Below are 19469 nucleotides of genomic sequence, written 5' to 3' on the forward strand. Positions count from 1 at the left end.
AAGAGAACATATTCAAATTTAAGAAGCTGAAGATTTACTAGATTTTCTTTAACTACATAATAAATACAAAATAAATTCCTGTAAATTAATTGATAAAGTTAACAGTTGTGCAAAATTCAGCTTCCAGCTGATGTTTCTACCAGACTGGAGAACAGAATTCCCCCCACACACCATCATGAATGTCTCCATTCCTCTTCTCCTGCATGGCAATCTCAAAGCTGCTGTGCAAGATCTTGTTGAGCGTGTTGATCCAATCCTCCATCTCTCCCTCGCTGTCCGAAGCCAGCAGGTACGTGCTCTTATCCTGCATCTTCAGCTCGAAGGCGAACCGCCGAACCTTGTTGTGCTGGAAGACGGAGGAAAAAGACAACAGATCCTCACTTTCATTGTGAAAATCATAGCTTGCTTCGCTCTAATTTCACCTCTCATTCCCTCCCTTGTATTGTTGTCTACCAGCGCATTTTTAAATATTCTTCCTCAATATAAAAAAGGGACCTAAAATGAGAACATTTAGTTAAAAACGAAACCTACAGTGTGAGTCATTATTTTGGCGAGAGATCAGTAGCTGAACTCAGATGCAATTTATCTGCCACAGTTAACAAAATGACAATGAGCGCTGGGGAGGGAAGGAGTGTTTCCATCTGTGGAACGAGGCCTCCAGCTCTGCCAGGACCACAGCAAAGACGTCTGAATGTGGTGACCTCCAAGCAGCCATGACGTCAGCGGGACAGAATTTATTGAGCACGGCCAAACGATTGCAGAATCAGCTACAATTTGACAATTCTGTCTTTGAAATTTGACAAAGTCTTCAAGTGAGATGTCTTAGAAGAATAGGGACGCCGTCTCACTACTGTAAGCAGTCAGTGGGAGTACCTGGGGGGGGGGCACTGCTGAGCTGCACAAATCCTTAGCGACTGGGCAGGTCAGGAAAATCTGTTCACTTCCAGCAGGGACGAAGTAGCAACAAACCACACGAGTGATTCTTAGCTCCTCGCTAGCCCCACGGAGAGACACACACACCTGCTCGACGTGGAGGAGTTCTGTAAGTGCTGGTCCATTCGCTGACAGCTTAATCAGATGCAAGAGGAGCAGCTCGAGGCTCACAATGACATCACGCCAGGTTGAACATCTGCACATCCATTCCTAGCTTTCCCTGCTGGTTCCCCGTCCGTTGTAAAGTCAGAAGAGCAGAAAACGCCAGCTGTGAAGTCCACGAGGAGGAGCGCAGCTGAAATATCACGGAGGAGGCCGATCGCCTCATCAGAGTGGATCGTCGAGTTTGTTCTGTCAGAACCCGGCTCAAGGCCGGGCCGAGAAGGCGAGAACATACGGGACCCATTTAAAAAGGAACAGAAAGACCGAACGAGAACCGAAGAGGAGAAGGAGAGACAGAACTCTCTTCTCTTCATAGTCGTTGGACCACCAGAACAACCCAACTGCACCCACCCAGCGCCAGGAGGGTGGGGGCAGCCCTCACCCTCCTGGCGCTGGGGGCTGGTCACACGGCTCAGAATCCCCATGATGCCACCGTGCATGAACGCAGCAGTCCCATCATGACGCATTGATGAAGAACCCCCCCCCCCCAGAATTCAGAATTAGATTAGAATCTAATTAGAATTAGAGCTCACCTCTGCTGATGTTTGAGGGTTTGCTAAATTATTGGATTTGTCTTCTGTGTATTTTTGCGGTGCTTTATTATGAATGGAATAAAATACCCCCCCCCCCCCCCCCTCCTTTCCTTGTTGTAAATCTGGATAAAACAGATTATTTACATGTTATGTAAAAGGAGTTAAAAGTGATGTTTCCGTGCCATTAAATACAGAAGAGCATCGCTAGACCGGAGTGAATCAGGAGGCTCATTTTTATCTTACTTTTCTGACCACTGAGGAATGTAAGCGAGTTGGAGGTCTGCGGTGGAGGACTGGGGGGTGCGGAGGTTTAGGGGAGCTCAGGGGACAGCAGAGACACCACAACTGATGAATCCTCCAAGAAGCTTAAACTCATTCAGACAGCAGCGGCATCCATTTTTACATTTTGGGCTGATAACCAACAAACATCTGATTCACACCAGCTGACTTTCTGTAAAAGCACGTTATTTCCACCTATTACAATGACAGACAGAAGAGAATGCATCCAGTGCAGCTCGGCCTTCAGACGTTCGCACATGGCATCGATTCTCACGTGAAACCTCAGCATTCACCTTGTTTCACCAGCAAAGCAACACCCTGGAGAGGAGAGCGCTCAGGTTTCAGGAAAACGAGCACGCCGGGATCGCACGTGCATCAGTCAGAGACACGTGGTCAAATCTCACCTTGAACAGTAGGAAATACCCTGATAGAGAACAGAACCCAGAATAACGACCTGGACCCAAGTTTGTGAGGAGGCCGGAGAACCCGGAGAGAACCAACGCAAGGGGAGAACATTCTAACTCCTCACAGAAAGGCAGCAAGTAGGATTACTTGCTGCCTTTCTAACACAAGAACTCTGCGCGTACCTGAACCACGCCCATACAGGAGTCCAGGAAAATGGTTCCTTTGGGCTCTTTGGAGATCTTCTCATCCTTGTAGAAGTTCAGATTGTAAGAGCCATCGCCAAGCTGGGTGAGATGAAAATATCTCCTCTTGAACGACTGAAACAAAGAAATTCAACTGATGATTAGAAAACTATCTTTAAACCAAATCCTCCACAACATATTTTCATTTCTCAATTTCTATAATCAGAAAATATTGTCTATACTTATTAATTTTGTGTATAAAATGTATAATGTTTGCACAGAAGCACAGAAAAGCTGGATATTGTCTCAAATGAGAAACATTCATTCAAAGTTTTGTACTTTAATTTCCTGCCAATCAAGATTATGCGATTACTAATATCCGTTCTCAGCGTGCCCCTCGCCGCTCACCCTCATCGTGACGCTGATAGCGCTGTTCATGTTGCCTTTATACAGCCAGCCATGTTTGGAGACGCCGCCTTTCTGCGATCCGAGGGAGGCGGCGTCCTGCAGGAGACAAAGACGAGGCATCAACATCCTGACAGTGAACACACGGCAAGGGAATACCGATGCTCCCGATACAACTTTTTGTGTATAAATATATATATATATATATTTTTAAATGTGCTGCTCAAACTGAAAATCAAACAACTCCACAAATTAAAAAAAGACGTTTGCTGTTGCGGCTTGAGAGGACACAGAGCCCAACGTGATCGTGATGTAGGTCCGTCTCAGTCCAAACAAGCAGGAGGAGGAATATTAAACAGACCGGCAGATTAAACACAATAAACAGACTCCTGACGCATGAGAACACATGCGAGCAAACACGCGCTGCCACCATCCACCGGCTATTGTGATCTGTAAAAATAAACCAATTAGGAAGAGGAGATGAGAACAAACCCTGAACCGCTGCCCTGGTTTAGATCAGCTTCGCATTAAGCAGAAGATGAGACATTTAGAGTTCCATTTCCCAGCTCGATTGTACAAGGACAGTTTTGCACCAGAAGCGTGAATAGCCTTTCAAGATGTATGAACCTTGGTCCAGCACGGCTTCCTCTCCTCAGTCCAATGCAGCAAGCAGGGCTTTTAATAGTCCCGGCAGAAGTTGTAATATTTTAAATGTGCCTTGTAAAGTGATCTAAAAAGCATCTGGAGAGGTTCAGTGCCCGATTCTCCTCGTCAGTGTCTAGACAAAATTCAAGCGGCAGACAAATCACTGGCTTTATTCTCTCTGGACTCTGGTTCGCTCCCGAAAACTTTGCCAAAGAGAAAAGAAAAAAGTCACTTTTGTTTTTTAGTGTTACAGTCAGAAAACGTGGGAACTAAATCATAACATGTTCCATGTGGTTCAAAACAGCGTTTTAAAAGAATTCACATTTTTTTTCCTGGTGATTTTAGAGAACTGTTCAAATCTTCTTCCTTTCATCTACCTTGCTGAGGAACTACGGCGAGCCGAGCGAGACAGACGCGGCTTTAATGAAGGGCGATTTGGATCGTTGTTTTTCCAAGTCCCGACTGAGGCGGAGCAGGAGAGACCCCGACCCCCCGATGATCCGACACTTGGAGTTCCATCAAGTTAAAGGGTAAAAAGGCTCTTTGTGGTGTGTAGACTGTGTAATTTTAACATCTATAGGAGGCGCGGTCTGAGAGAAGAGGTCGGGATCATCTTCATACATCTTGTGAGGCAGCGCGGCCTTAAAGCCACGTCTAAATAACATTTCTGTCCGTCTTTGTAGAGTCACACCAAATCGGAGCGTTTGATCCAAAAACAACAAATGCTCACATTTATTCTGTACAAAACTCACCCCCACTCCATCAAACAGGAAGTAGAAGTAGATGAAAATATCCAAACGGGGCATTAAAATATCTCTGCTGCTTGGAGACCCCAGAAAAAGTACATCTAATTCGACTTAATTCTTTCCCTTAAATTCAGCTGCTAGACACGAAAAAGCCTTTCATCTATTTTAGAGCGATGACGAAAACAGGAAAGGCGAAACTGCCGACTGGTTTTCAGCACATTTAGAGGCATGATGCTTTTCTATTTTCTGGGCTGGGCTTCTACTGGAGTAAATCACCCCGAGTAGAACTTTGTTCACTAGTAGAATAAACTGAAGTTGCTCACAGACTCACCTCATCTTTGTCCACATCCTCGTCGACTTCGAATACATGGACAGCAAGTTTATCAGGCCTGGACACTTTGCTGTAAAAGAATCAATTCCAATTCCCATCAAAAAAGAATTCTATAGTGCATGTAAACAATGATTTATTTATTCAATTTCAACAATTTTTGTTTTACATGACTCAGAAAAGTGTTTCTATTTTTAATGATAAACAGGCAAACTCATTTTATTTATTTTCCTCACTTTTGTCACACAACACATTCACTGTTGATGTTTTTGCACATTTTAGGGTTGTTAACTGAAATGAGAAGTTTAACAGTCCTGGATATTAAGGATAGCGATGACTTTTGCTCATTTGCTTTAAGGTTCTGAATCTTTCCTGCACATTCGATCCGAGATGAAGCGATCCGAGATGAAGCGATATTTTCCCCTCAAGTACAAAATAGATAATCATGGAAAATGTAAATTTCCAGGAGCTTTAAAAATCATTGCTGGACTGTTCCTGGAGACCGATCCTGCATCAAGGTGTTCACTCCCCGCTGGAAAACAACCTTTTGCCAAAAGTAAAGAATGAATTTACCATAAATAGTTTTTAGCTGGCGGTCTGCGTCATGATGGATTGTGCTAACTTCCCCAGATTGCGTAAATGACAGGACATTTGGCAGCAATATAGAGTCAAAGACGTAAAGCCATTGTCATCTCGTACTCTTAACAATTGGCAGTAAAAGATATTCTTTAGGGAAGCGGCTGGAGCTGACAACAAAGTAAGGGGAGAGGTTTCCACCCCGGCTGCGGGGAAGCGCGATCCTCCACCTTGTAAGAATTACACTGTTGTTTGGTGGAAATAAAAACCGTATGCTTAGTTTCCTTAAAATTACAAAGGACAGAAAAACACGAGTCTGAAAACAGAAATGACAGTTTGGGAGTGTGTGTGTGTGTGTGTGTGCGCACTATGACACTGTTTAAGACCGTCGGCATGCACATATTACAGCGAGTCGCTGTTCCTACTTGCCCATTGAAGGAATGTCTTGGCACAGCGCCGCATTAATACTAAATATTGAGAGAGAGAAAACAGTGTCAGGTTTTCCACCTACTTTGGGAGCTGTCGAAAGTCTCCAGAATAGTCCTCGTACTTGTAGTTAACAACATGCCAGTCGGACTTGTAGGTCTTTATGCACTGAAAGGGAAAGGCAGAACAGACCATAATAACGTACAGTGGACTGTGCTGCATTTAGCATTGTGTCCGCGTCACGCACAGCATCTCCTCCGTTCATGAACGCCTCGAGACATCTATAATCTATAATCACATGTATCGAACAGTGTTACGCTGTGTTGGACCATCAGATGCGATCAGATTTCATACGGAGGCCTTACAGGAAACCGGGGTGATTGTTATTCAGCCGATCCGCACTCCTTTGTTTACTTGGATGAAAGACATCCGTTTGCTGTGAGTCACTGATAGGAGACGTTCGCCGGTGCCGTTTACAAGAATCGCTCTGTGAGGGAGTCGAAATGCAGCCCGGTCAGGAGAGGAGTCGGGAAGTTTGGGGAGGTTCCCGCTGGGTTGATCCACACAGATGTCCTGATGATGTCACACTTACCCGGGTGTTTGTGCCCTTATGACGGCAGGCAAGGCAGGTAAGAACAATGTGCAGAGCGAGAACGACGGCAGCGAGTGCTTCTAGGAGTATCTGGAGTAGTCTCACAATAAAACATGGAACTGAATTATATATAGTTATTCCCATGTCCTATAAATGTTCCAGCTGCTCCAGTAATGATGTGTAATGAGTACAGATTGCATTTATGATGCAGCTTGTACCGGCTACTTCCTGGCGCACGTCACGGCTCACGTTAGGCGATGTGTGAGCTCCAGATTATTGCTGCTGGCCAGCTTCAGTTCGTTGGAGCCATCGCGTCAGACTCAAACGCAGACGCTTGTAAGATCATTTAACTCAAACTAAGAAGCTGAGCCATGTTCTCAGGCGCTTTCTAAGCAGCTCACCTCTTGGACAAACAGACTCTGGGCCTCCCTCTCTGCATTCTCAGGCACCGTCGGGTAGAGCGTCCTCCCTTGACGCCTCAGAGTGGAAATCTGCCAAAAAAAAAAGAACAGTTAAATCAACTAAAGAGACAAACCAGGGGAATTATGGGACAAAACTTTGTTGTGCAAATATCCAGCGATCCCATCTCAGCTGACATTGTGAAAGTAGCGGGAGACGGCCGGCACACAAGCAGCCATTCGTTTCTTCAGTCACATCTACAGTATGAACAATGTTTCAGTCGCCGAAGCACCCGTTCTGCTTCCCGCTGCGAGGCGAGAGTCAACACGCCGCCACGCTGCCCTGCTCGCATTTCAGGACACAGTCCGCCCGACACTTCATCAAACCAACAGGCCCGATTTAGTGCTGTCAGAAGCAGCAAAGACCAGCGGCTACGGCAACATCACCATCACGTAGCAGGAGGATTCATTCTGAAATGTAAAAGTGCCTTAATGCAATCCCTGCAGAATACCAGGATTAGGTGATGCGTGTTCAGATGGCTGGGCTGAAGGGAAATGCAACCTTTTCCCGGCACATTTTAATTAAAAGTGAGACGTGGTTTTTCACACCATTAACTCTCAAATTCACTTCAGTGCAGACTGAATCAGAAGCTATTCTGACTACATTTTGTTTATTGAAGGGAAACTATGAGCAAACTTCCATTTGAGACGCATTATAACATTACAGGAGGAAAATCTGTGGAAATGGTTCTGCAGTTACACAAATGCACGTGTCGTGCCTCATTTTGGGCTCCGATCATTTCTTAATGTCTCACATGGCACCATCTTAAAGGCTGAACGGCCTTTTTGATCTCCTGCCTTTATGTTCCTCTGACCTACCAGTGGTTCTGCATCAACTGCGGCAAATTCCAAACCGACCTCTAATGTGTGAACCTGGAGTTTCCCGTTCCTCTCTGCTAGCCAGGTTTCCTGCAGAGGAGACGGTAATCTGTGCAAGCCAAGTGGCAGAAATAAACAAGCAGGAGCCAGGATGTGGGCAACAGGAAGCGTTTAATTGGGCCAAAAGTCACCGTGGAGAATCTTTGGTGAAAAGAGTCCCAAAATGAAGATGGAATACCAACATTTTATTCTGAAAATGACGTCCTCAGCCTAAATTGATCCAGGCATGCTTCCAGACATTACAGCAGCATCCGAGTACAGTCCTCAAATATCCTAATTTCAAACTGATGTTAATTTATTTTCTTTGTTTTTTATTACTGAATACAAATTCCATGATAAGATTGTAGCCACAACAACATTTATATTTAATTAAATTGATTAATTTACTTATTCTTTTCGTCCACCGGCCTCAATTGTTGTCCAAAAAAGATGGATTAATAACACATGGGCTACGTTAGCAACAGACCTGCACTGGGTGGTCCGTTATTAAGACAAACACATAGTGTGCTTTGAGTCAACATACATTCTGCACTCTGCCCATTTGCTGCAGAACCTGCTGTGAAGCCAATGCTTTAAAAATTCTTGCTGCTAAGGTTCCAGATTTATAGTTATAAGTTATATATAAACGCATCTTTATGGAGGAATAAACTTCTCTCGAGCCGAGTTAGCAAGTAGTGTTACATGATTTGTCCTAATAAACTACGCACAAAGCCGGTGATGTCTGTGAATTCAAACAGCCATGCGTAGTACATAATTGTAACCACAGGGGGCAGCAGTGTTTAGCTTGCTAAAAAGTAACAGTAGAGGAAGAACTCAACCAATCCTGTGGCTGGAGTCATTATTGTAGTGTTAATCACAGAATATCTGTGGGATTAGCCTTTTACTACCAAAATCGACTGTCTTATATATATATATATATATAAACGTTTCTACTTTATACAATTGTGTATTTTTTTTTTCTTTTTAGACTTAATTGTTGACGAAATGACATCGTGTTGATTGAATGGCCAAAGCGGCTGAACTCTGAACGGTGCTGCTCAACATATTCCTACGGGGGCGACAGGACTGGAATTTGTGTTTTTATCAAATCTATTTGAAAATAATAAAAAACAAAGCACCGAGTGAAAGCTTAGTTAAAGCTTTAAGAAACTGAAGGAGGGAGGGGCACCCGCTTCTTCTACTTCTTGAAATTTCTTCAGAACCCTAATAAGCAAATCATCAGTTTCCAACACTTTCCAGTGTCCTGGGAGCAGCAGGGACAGATTCTAGAATCGTCCGGTTGTCTCATTTCTTCTGCCGGTAAGGACAGACCTTTTAACGTTGTCTCATTTCCTGGAGTACCAACAGGGGCCAGATTTCCATTCCAGATTTTCCGTCCGCATTGCGGAAAATGCGAAAGGAGCAAACATCCTGTACAATGTGGCTGGAGATAACACTTGCTCTGTCTGGTGAGAGAATGAGGCAATTAAATAGACGGACCCTTGAACCTTTTTTTCCTGCAGCATGAAAGGATGTAAACAGAAAGAAAGCGTGTGTGAACGGCGTCACCCAGGGCTCGTAAAACGCCAGGGACAAAGCCCAAACAACGCAGGAGAGAGAGCGGGCAAACGATGATGCTGGCCAGCCAGTGGGCGACCCTGTGTGGCCGCGGAGCACTTTATAATGAGTTCCTATCTTTATCCCTCTTTCCACAGACGCTACAGGAGTAGCCCTGCTGGGAATCAAAGGTCCAACTGTGGAGGAGTTATTAACACTCCCTAAACTATATCCCACCTCCAGCCTGACATCACATCCACAGTTAGACGCTTACGCCCTCCAAAATAACGTTAAAGCTCACCTCGAAGTCCTCCACGGGGAACTGCAGCATATCTCTGAGGACATCGCTGAGAATCTGCGTCTTTCTTTGGACCAGGACATTTTCATAGTCCAGCGGCTCGGTCACCTTCGGTTTCACCTGCAGAACACAGATAAGGAATGCTGAAAGAAGTGCACCCAAAAAAACATCGAGCCTGCAGTAGGGGAAAACATACGGCTACATCTTGAGGACGAAGCGTCTTAAAACATTCTTCAATGGAATAAAAAAGAAACTGAAATGAGTCTGTATAAAAACAAAAATATTGTTTTCATGACTAATTTATGTGTAAAAACTGGTAAAACATAAATATATAGTTTTCCAGATCCGCTCCAGTCAAAATGAGCACCTTACAGAGTCGACCGCAGCAATACGTTTCCACGGAAACCACACAAAATGAAATCAATGTGAAAAACCAAGATACAAACAAGGTAAAAGCTTTATGTATTAAATTTATAATGTGTATAATTTTCCAGATTAGCACCAGACAGATATTCACAACAAACTAAATGAAGCCTGGAGTTTATGTAAGACACAGACAGACAGCTGTGTATATGAACAGTTAGAATTATATTAAATAAGACAGAAGGAGAGTCTAACGATGCAGCTGAGGGAAGTAGCATCGAGCCTTGTACCTTCTGACAGCAGAAATGCATTCTGATGAACGAGCCCAATCTCAAAAGGTGGATTTATGGTGCATCACCTCAGACTGTCTGCATAATGTTGAAGTGCTGACCCACTAAGCTCTCACGCTGCCAGGACGTCTGGGTCCGACGATGCCAGCAGGATCTCAGGCAGCGCCATGCATGGTGTTGACCTGCTTTAACTACGCGTTTCTAGCAACCTTGTCAATAACAGAGGACGGCTCCCAACGAGGGCCGAGAGGGAGGACGCTGAATCTGTCCCAAGGACAAGAAGACGGAGACGGCGTGTCTGCGGCCTAAACGGGCTGTGGTGTTATCAGTTGATCGTTTATCCAAAACTGTGTCTAAACATGACAAAGTTACATGCAGTCACTCACCAAAATGATAAAATACAATGTTAAGATTGGTGCAGGTAGAACAAGTAAAGACCTTGTAGAGATTTCTGTCATTTCAAGTCAAGTCAAGCGAGCGCTACACACACGGCCATCTGATCTCCCTCCACCGGCGTGCACAGCTGGGCTGTGAATGCTGAAGACCAGCAGGGAATGATCGCTGCCCCGTCAGAATCGACCAAAGTCCAGTTGAAAAGAACAGACACAGAAATATTTTCCAGATATAAGCACAAAACCAAAGAATAAAGATCCTGGTTTTTGGCACGAAAAGCTTGGGCTGTGCCGTATTCCACCAAACTGCAATCCACAGGGATTGAGATTTGACTCCGGCTGAATGGTCGTGACCCTTTCCTCTGCTCGTCTATGACTCGTTTTCCTCCAGTCCCTCTGGGCTCCTCCACACCGTTTTGTCAGCGACTGAAGGTGCTCAACCAAACACTGCCCTCAGCAACGAGTAACAACATGAACGTCAGAGGTAAGAGCTCAGCCATTCCCTCAAACCACAGTCCTGACAAATGGCTCTAGTCCCAACTTCATCATATGCGCCTGTCCCATTAGGGCGAGGCGACGGTTTCTTACACCCCCTTGGTGATTTACGCCGTTTGTCTTTGGCCGCAACGTCCCAGTAAACCAGAACCTTGTGAAGTCTTCTCTTGCCCTCCCTCTGCACACTGATCTAGCAGCTGTTAAGCTGCCCCCCCCCCCCCCAGCAATGAACAATGGAGCTGTGTAGTGCCTCCCCACCAACTGATACCTTCAATCTCCTGCGACAGAGAGACTCCTGAACACCTTCGTCGCGGGAGAGGGAACCCACCTCCGCCATCAGAGTTGACTTTTGAGCCAAATTAAATGTTTTACAAGCCGAGATCGTCCATTAACTCCAAACCGAGGAGGCCGTGTGCTGCTCTTCTGCAGGTAGTTAAGTGCTGGTAAAGTTCATCGTTCCTCTATGTTGGTGCAAACGTGGCAAAATCCGAATGCGAGTTGCAACGCGAGACACGAACAAACCGACGAAGGTGAGTCGGCAGAGATGCTCACGGGACACCTGCTGCTGGACTTTGACCTCCAGATGACACGCAGGAGAGAAAAGCTCAGCCCAAACCAGACGAGCTCTAAACGAACAAATCTGATATGACTAGAGACTCACCACCGGCTGTGGCGGCGCGTCTACCTCAGCCTCCGCTGCGGTCGGGCTCCTGTACTGCTGCGGACTCTCAATGACCAGCTCCTTCTTCGGAGCCCTGCTGGACCTTCCTTGCATTCTCAGCGGCCGCTGGACGAGTTCTCTGAGCTGGGTCCCAAAGACAAGCGGACAGACGGCATACCCAACGGAGAAAGCTCCTGGCGCCGGAGGGGAGTTTGGGAAGTTTGTCTTTCTGCTCACACACTTGTGTTTGAACCCTCCCTTCCCGGACTCCTCTGGTCGTGGGCTCACACACCCACGCTGAGGAGGGGGCGGACCCTCCCACACTCAGCTGTGCTGCCCGAGGGAGTTGAACACACACACACACAATGGAGCAATCAGAATCCACACTATCCACCTGCACAGCGACACACGGTTGACAAAGGCAAACAAAGCCCATGCATTCCTCCACTACTACAGCCGGTCAGCGCGGCCACGCCTTGTGTGGACGTCTGAAATAAGAGCTTTAAATTTGGTCGAGAGGCACAAACTGGCAGAGAGTTACACAATAGTGGGGTACTCGAATCCCAGATCTCTACAGCTGATCATGATCGTCTGATCGTCCTGGGTAATACTGACCCGATCAGACGGCCGACATTAACCGATCAAAGAGCAGATTGTTGAACGCTGGATCAGCGCGATTGCTTATCAATCTGTGACAGGAAGCACGAGTCAGCCAGGTTCCATTGCTGGTTCCCTGAATGAACTCAGACACAAAGTGTTGATTTGACGACGCCTCAAGCTTCTGTTGATGCTGCTGCTGGAGGGGCATTCCATCGGGACGCAGCCCCAGCAAAGGCACCTCAGAGAGGGGTCGGCCTGCAGATTCCACAGCAGGGGAGGATGTTATCGTTTCACGCCTGCGTCTGCGTTTAAGTCCAAGGGGAGGAGCCAGGTCAGACCAACAGCTGCTCCCCACCTAGCGTCACATGCTCCAGCGGGCCCCACGCAGGGAAGAGGCATATTCCTTAAATGAATAAATGTTTTATAGGTCGTGTTTATTTCATTGGTTCATTTCATTCTAACATAAGAACGCAGTTTCTACACACACAAATATAAATTAATATCACTTCAGTGTTTCTAGTACTTAAAAGCTATTTAGCTGTGCTCCAAGTTATGATGAAAGAGGAAGTCGACTACATGGAGTCAAGCCTAGAGCACTTTTATTCCTCTACAGGTAATATGATGCAGCAGGTAACGACGCGAGGTTGCCAGGTTTTCTCACCTTCATCAAACATTCAACTTACATGTGACTTGTTGGTCGATTGGCATGATTAGACCTGTTGAGTTGCTGCAGGGCGTTTTTATTCGAGGCTCCTGCTTCCATTCTTTGCTTATTTTGTCTGTTTATTTCCAGAAAATTGTCAGGACCACTCATGACTGGATTATACTCCACATCTGGAAGATGAATCTACGCTGTGCATCTGGAGGGGGGGGTAGATACACGATCCTGCCATCAACATATGGCCGAGATAAAGCAGACTCAGAAACATCCAAATGGATCGCATGCATCTGCGAGAAGATGACGTCATATCAAGTTGGGTAGATCCGGACTGGCGAGGCGAGAACTCGAGCTGCACATTATTCCAAGGGTTAGGAGGAGGGATGCAGCCTGAGGCAGGAAGACGCCAGCATGTATCCGTTATTCTTTTAGATTGCATTAAACTGAATTGTGGCCCCCTTATTGTCATGAGTGTGGCATCTCTACTTAGGGAGCCCCCGGGGTGAGCTGCCCTCTGGAAAACATCCAGAGCAGCAGAACTTGATATCAGCTCATTCAGGGGGTTTAGCAACTTGAGCCAGGATACACTTCCTGTCCGGCCAAAGCAGTGTGCGCTTGTTGGTCGCTTGGCATCCGCACACATCCCTGCCGAACTAAAACTACATCTGTACATAGTCAGCAGATGGTTTCCAAAGAAATGCAAATGTGGCTTTGCACTAACGCATGCGCCACAATCACATTTGTGAAATACGGTAAACATGTCAACGAACTATTAATGCTCGGATCCTCATGAGGGAGACTGCAGCTGTCAGTCGAAACCGTCAGGTACGAAAACATAAACAAATATACTATTTTTGTGTGAAAAAAAGGAAAATGTACCTTTGTTCTTAAATATAGTTAAACAGGCGTCAGGAGTAACATTACAAGTGTGAGACGTTTGTCTTTGATGTCCAGTCGGACGTTCTCTCCACATAAGAGAACTACGTTTAGCGAGGCCTCCAGGCTGCACTGCAGGCCCGATATACACGACTCCAAAATAACACATTGGTGTTGCACAGCCTGTTTCTTAAATTAAATTCAGACCCCGCGGTGTTATGCAGATTTATCCATGGAAACCAGTGCAACAGCGTTCCTTCAGAGCCCGCTGGTGCTGGGTTCTGAACAGGAAGGCCCACTGAGCCCTTTTCGTGACAGAACAAACACTTGAGTTGAGCAACGAAATGATCCGATGGACCAACAGGATGTTTTAGAAGTGGGTTCTTCTCCAAGCCGAGCGTGAGCTCTACCCACCGTCGATGAACTGGAAGTGTGTGTGTACCAAAAGAGCTGCTTTCATTCACTGCACACGTCTGAGGTCAGAGATTGAACTGAAGCCAAACAAGCAGATAAAGTCGTTCATAGTTCAGGTTCGAGATTTTACCCGCTATAAACACCTTGTTTTTTTTTACGGTTTTCAATTAGATATTATTGTGACATCATTGTTGATTCATTTCTACACCGCGTCCTTATATTATAAACGTATAATTCTCTGCCTGGACAGGACATTTACTGGCTTCTTCATTGCATAACGAGGAATTGATGCAATCTCTTGGCCTTAGCAGCAGGGAATAAAGCAAAAAAACAGGGTGTAACCTGGAATGTAACAAAAACATTGGCCCACCTCTTGCCACTCGGCTACAGAGGCAGCACCAGGATCAACATTCCTGCAGCCTGCTTTCAGTCCATCCGAGAGATTTTAACGTGAAGGCAATAATAGCGCCGCATGACGTCCATCCAGGCCAATAATGACATCACCGTCACCGGATGTGGGACGCAACAACGTTAAAAATAACAGGAAGTAACTACATGGTAATAACGATGGCACGACAAAGCCAGATCAATAAATAATGCAGATTAAAAATATCAATGTTACAATACTAAAGGCTAATGCAGAGAGAAACAAGGATAAGTGTATTGATCAGTCGAAGCCTTAACTGTAACAGCATCGAATACGAGTAATGCTGCTGTCAAATCAAGCTGCTGATGCAAGAACATCTTCAAAGCCCAGGAGCCTGAGTGCTGGAGATAACAGCCAGTAACTACTCACACACACACACACACCTACTCTTTCAAAATGACAAAAGTCTCAAAAGTAATCACCAGGAACAACATCATAGTTTTGCTGTTGTTTTACAGTGTAAATCCATTGGAAGGGAAGATGAGCTGACACTAAAACTCTCTAAATCTCATTGGAATATAAATACAACCAAAAATCTAAATAAGCAAATAGAAATGTTTGTTTAATCCTTTACAGGGAGCTCAAGATCTTTCAATGGCATGTAGAAATTTAAATAAGCAGAAATAGTTCAATAAAAGGTTAAAGATCAGACATAGTTGCATTTTTCATTTAACAATAAATACATTATATTTCTGTATTTGTGTGCTTATTAGTAAGAACTAAACAGAGTACACCCAAAACACCTCATAAGCACACACCTGGATTATCTGTGATAGTAACAAAGTTACTCTTTTATTGTCTGTATTGATTTGCTGTTTTTAATTTATGTATACATGCTGTTTTTTATCTTATGTACACATGTAAAGCAACTGAGTTTTTAGAAAAACGCTATATAAATAAAATTTATTATTACCACCAGAAGGTGGCAGTACTTCATCTCCAGGCTGTTTACAACAGCCACAATCAAAGGAAGAAGAATGCTCTACGTCCACACACAGCAAAAACACGCTCGCTCGGTGTAGAAGGTCTAGAATGGAACTGAAAAGGAAATGAAGTGGTATCGATTTAAATCTGATCACAAGTCTGTCGCCTTAGGAAAGTAAATGTATTAAAATGCAACCTATGAAAACATTTCTGCTCGATGACATGCAGTCCTAGTTAAGTACTTCATCAACGCCACTGGGTATACTTTGTGGATAATACAATCATCTAGGAGCCACACCCAAATCATGAGCGAAAAAAGGTGTTTCCATCCGTGACGGCGTTGCCATCGCCCTGCAGCCTCATCTGGTGAAACTAACATCTGGTCAGAACCATAAAGCAAGGGAATTAAAACTAAGATAATACAGCAGACCAGAAATAGACCAGTCCTTGATCTTTCTTGAGACCAGAGAAGTTAGACAAACACACAATTGAGAATCAGAGAGGAGGCGGTCCTTAGATGTCCTGAGCAGAGAGCACTAAAAAGAAAAGGTTGTTTATTTACTTACTCCACTCCTAAAGATCACCCTCAGCATTGTCTCTGTGTGTGTGTGTGTGTGTGTGTGTAGGCCAGAATCCCACCTATTTGGTACAGCGCAGGAAATGAAACTGCTGCACAGATCATCCATCCAACTCGAAAAGACACACCACCTGCAGAACCGCCTCAACAGGAGAAACTGGACTTAAATATTCAACACGTATTATAATCACAGAGATCACGACTCATCCAATTGTCAAATTCCACCTCAAGGTCACCGTCTGTCCCAGCTGTCACCACCTCAGCGTCCCACCTGAGATTGGGCCACCGAGGTAGAAGTTCCATACAGGTTAGCATTTAAATGTGTGAAAACAAGTACAAGTCTAATGAATGCTGTCGTTTGCATTACTAAACTTCACATCCATCTCTCTGGAGCTGCCCTTTAAACACGGGGATAGAGCCGATGTGGGAGGGGTCCATGTTACTGGCGTCCATGTCTGGGCTGCAGGACGCTTCTCCTTTAGAACTTTCTTCCGAGGCTGAGCTCATGAACCTTTGTTCTATCCCAGCAGCTCCTTTCAGTTTGTTGCAGCGCCAGTGCAGCTGCATAAACAAATAAATGGATCACTGCTGATGTGATTGGCAGTGAGGAGGGCGGAGCCTCCAGCCAGGTATGATCGGGTATGCGCAGGCATCTGTTCCTGGTGAGGTGCGGGTGTTCACGGAAATCAAAACGACTTTTTTTTGGTGCCAAAAAGGCCAAAACGCTCGCATACTTTCTCTATTTCATAACTATTTATTATATAAGCCCTAAAACATATTGTATAAATACAATAATGCTAGCCAAAAGGTGAAAGCTAAACTTAATGATGCTCTGCATCGACGTTTAACCCTTGAACACACTTGGCTGCGTCAGACTGCTAAAAGCTGAGGGCGGATTAATTGACCCGTCTGGATCACGAGACCATCCTGAGCCGGGCGAGGCGGCCGTGATGCCCTTGACCTAATTCTCTCGGCTTTCTCCGGTGAATCCGACGAACCAGCGACACGAACAAGACGTCACACACGAACAGTAGAAAGTAAACTAGCAGAACGGGCAGGACAAGCCGGCGTGGCGTAGAAAGTAGAAACTCCGCTCGGCCTTCCGGTTTACAGGTGAGGAGCGGTGACTGGATTCAAGATGCCCCCATCGACGCCCCCCCCCCCCCCCCAGGCGCATGATGAAACCAGCAGGAGTGGTTTAGTGCTACTATGGGATGTTTCGATTAGATTCTCCACCTTCATGTATTAACATCTGAATCATTCAGCAGATGAATGGCCCCGCAGCAGGAGGGCTGTAACAATAATCATTTATATCATTGTATTATAACAGAAAAAAAGAAAACAGGAAATGATTCGTTTGTTGTTTTTACCATAATCCCCTTTTTATGAGCATCATTACGACTGCCTTGAAAAAGCCTTTAAACATAATCCAGCGGTTTTCATCGTTACGCTGAGGTGAGGCGTTTCCACACACACACACACACACACCTTCACTACCCGTGGTGTGGGGAACACACGCGACTCTCTCCGACTCAGTGCCCGCTCAGCCTCAGATGGACCCGGGGGCTCGGCTGCCCCCTTACAGATGTAGCCGCTACAGTTCCTCTCCAGGACGGTGCGCAGCCCGTCTAACACCACGGCGCTGGTCGTGCAGCCCATTCCTGCAGGTCCAGTCGGGAGTCAGGAGAGCTGTCCAGTGACCCAGCTTCCTGGAACATCCCCGGCTCGTTCCTGGTCCATGGTCTAACTCCGACCCGCAAATCCACCCCTTCAGGTTGGGCAGAAAACACCAGTATCCAGGCGATGGGTAGAGAATTACTTTATACGCACAGAGGAGAGTCTCACTGTAATTTTAGCCACCCTGCGCTCGGTCAGCTGATGAGATGCAGAGAGGGAGAGTGTGAGGGAGCAGAGAGCGAGAGACGGGGGGGGGGTGGGGGGGTGAAGGATGCTGTGTGAGCTTTGCTGCAGCCTCAACCAACACCGAGCTGCAGTGAAACGTGAGCTCGTGTGTGCATCGGTCTCACTGTAGCTGCTCATTCATCTAAATCCCTTTCTCCTCTTGCATAATGTGGACTTGAGTATGCATGAAATGCACTAATCCCTTAAAATGCCACTCAACAAAACGAGGCACCTTTTGGATGAATAATTGGGTTACACTAAAAGCAGTCTTATGTCCAGAGGGATGAAGTCTGATTCCACGGTCAGGCAAGCAGCAGGCGGCTGAATGCTTATTCAGTTCAGCAGCCTGCGCGGCGATGAGAAAACACAGCCCTGAATAATAAGACATCAGCTGAAGTCCTGTAGGATGGAAAAAGTCCTGACTCGCACCTCAGAGGAATCTGTGCCTCAAAAAACATGCCAAGGACGCGGGAGGATTTAAAACTTTACGGCCAAGACATCAAGCAGGGAGTTGTTTTTCTGTAAAAGATTAGCTGCTGCTTGATCACAAGCTGGCTGCCCTGCCAAGTACACAGAGCGGGAGTGAAGCAACAAAATCTGATCACACACGGGCTTTTCACATGCCGTGAGGCGATTTATCCGCTAGCACAGACTCTGATTAAAATGTCAAAGGACTGCAATCAGGAAGTGAAGAGATGGAAGCAGGAAAACAGCGAATATGTTGTAGAAGCGGAGGAAACGTCATTCTCTCGACAGTTGAGCTGTAGAAAAACGCACAGATTCTGCCCGTCTGACGGCGTCCATCACCGGGAGCAGTAAGGACGTCCAGCTGTCTCTGGCAAGGACAAGTCAAGGTCGTTTTCACTTTGAAACGTCCCATTAGAGACGACCACGTTAGGGAAACTCAACTTTCTTACATTGCAGTTAAAATGCACGCATGTACACACACACACACACACACCTGGAGAAGGTGGCGTGCTCCTCATCTTGCCGCTGTGTTAATATTTTAGTGGTGCTCGACACACTGAACTACATTTGAGTGCAATGATATGAGCAGCAGAGGAAAGACGAAGCGCTGCTTCAGAAAAAGGAGAGAACTGGAGGGATGGAGGGATGGATGGAGCAGCAGCACTTTGATTACACCCGGTAATCCATTAGGAAGTTCAGCTCCTCCCCTTTCTCACACCTCAGGCCCACTCTAGTTTTCTGTGGCTGCTGGGAGGAGGAATTTAAGATTACAGTACAACAGAGAATAGAAAGAAGCAAACTAGTTTTAAACAAGTCAAATACCAAAGTTAAATGTATTCTGTTAGAGGCTGTGCAGGAGGCGATGCCATTTTCCTTTAGCGTTGAACGGACTATGTGAGCCTAAACGTACACAGTGTGCTGTGAGTAATATGGACATTAAGAACAAAAAAATAAATCAAAAAGATGATAATGCAAGTTATAGTAATCCGGAGTTTATTTCACATAAAGACAAGTGTGTCTGTCAAACATGTGACGTTTG

At 45.6% G+C, this 19469-nt stretch overlaps 1 protein-coding gene across 1 annotated transcript in view; it reads right to left on the reverse strand.

Annotated features, from left to right (window-relative positions):
- The window catches only part of zmp:0000001200 (dedicator of cytokinesis protein 9), a 36766-nt gene extending 19047 nt beyond the window's left edge, over window positions 1-17719 (reverse strand). The window contains exons 1-8 of the mRNA XM_068746743.1: window positions 17555-17719; window positions 9387-9503; window positions 6614-6703; window positions 5706-5788; window positions 4622-4691; window positions 2903-2998; window positions 2495-2629; window positions 172-346 (exon numbers count right to left, since the gene is read on the reverse strand). Coding sequence (XP_068602844.1) covers window positions 172-346; window positions 2495-2629; window positions 2903-2998; window positions 4622-4691; window positions 5706-5788; window positions 6614-6703; window positions 9387-9503; window positions 17555-17719 — 931 coding nt within the window. The remainder of the gene's footprint in view (window positions 1-171; window positions 347-2494; window positions 2630-2902; window positions 2999-4621; window positions 4692-5705; window positions 5789-6613; window positions 6704-9386; window positions 9504-17554) is intronic.
- Between the last annotated feature and the right edge of the window lie 1750 nt (window positions 17720-19469).

This window comes from Brachionichthys hirsutus, chromosome 12 (assembly GCF_040956055.1).
Source record: "Brachionichthys hirsutus isolate HB-005 chromosome 12, CSIRO-AGI_Bhir_v1, whole genome shotgun sequence".
Taxonomy (NCBI): Eukaryota; Metazoa; Chordata; class Actinopteri; order Lophiiformes; family Brachionichthyidae; genus Brachionichthys; species Brachionichthys hirsutus.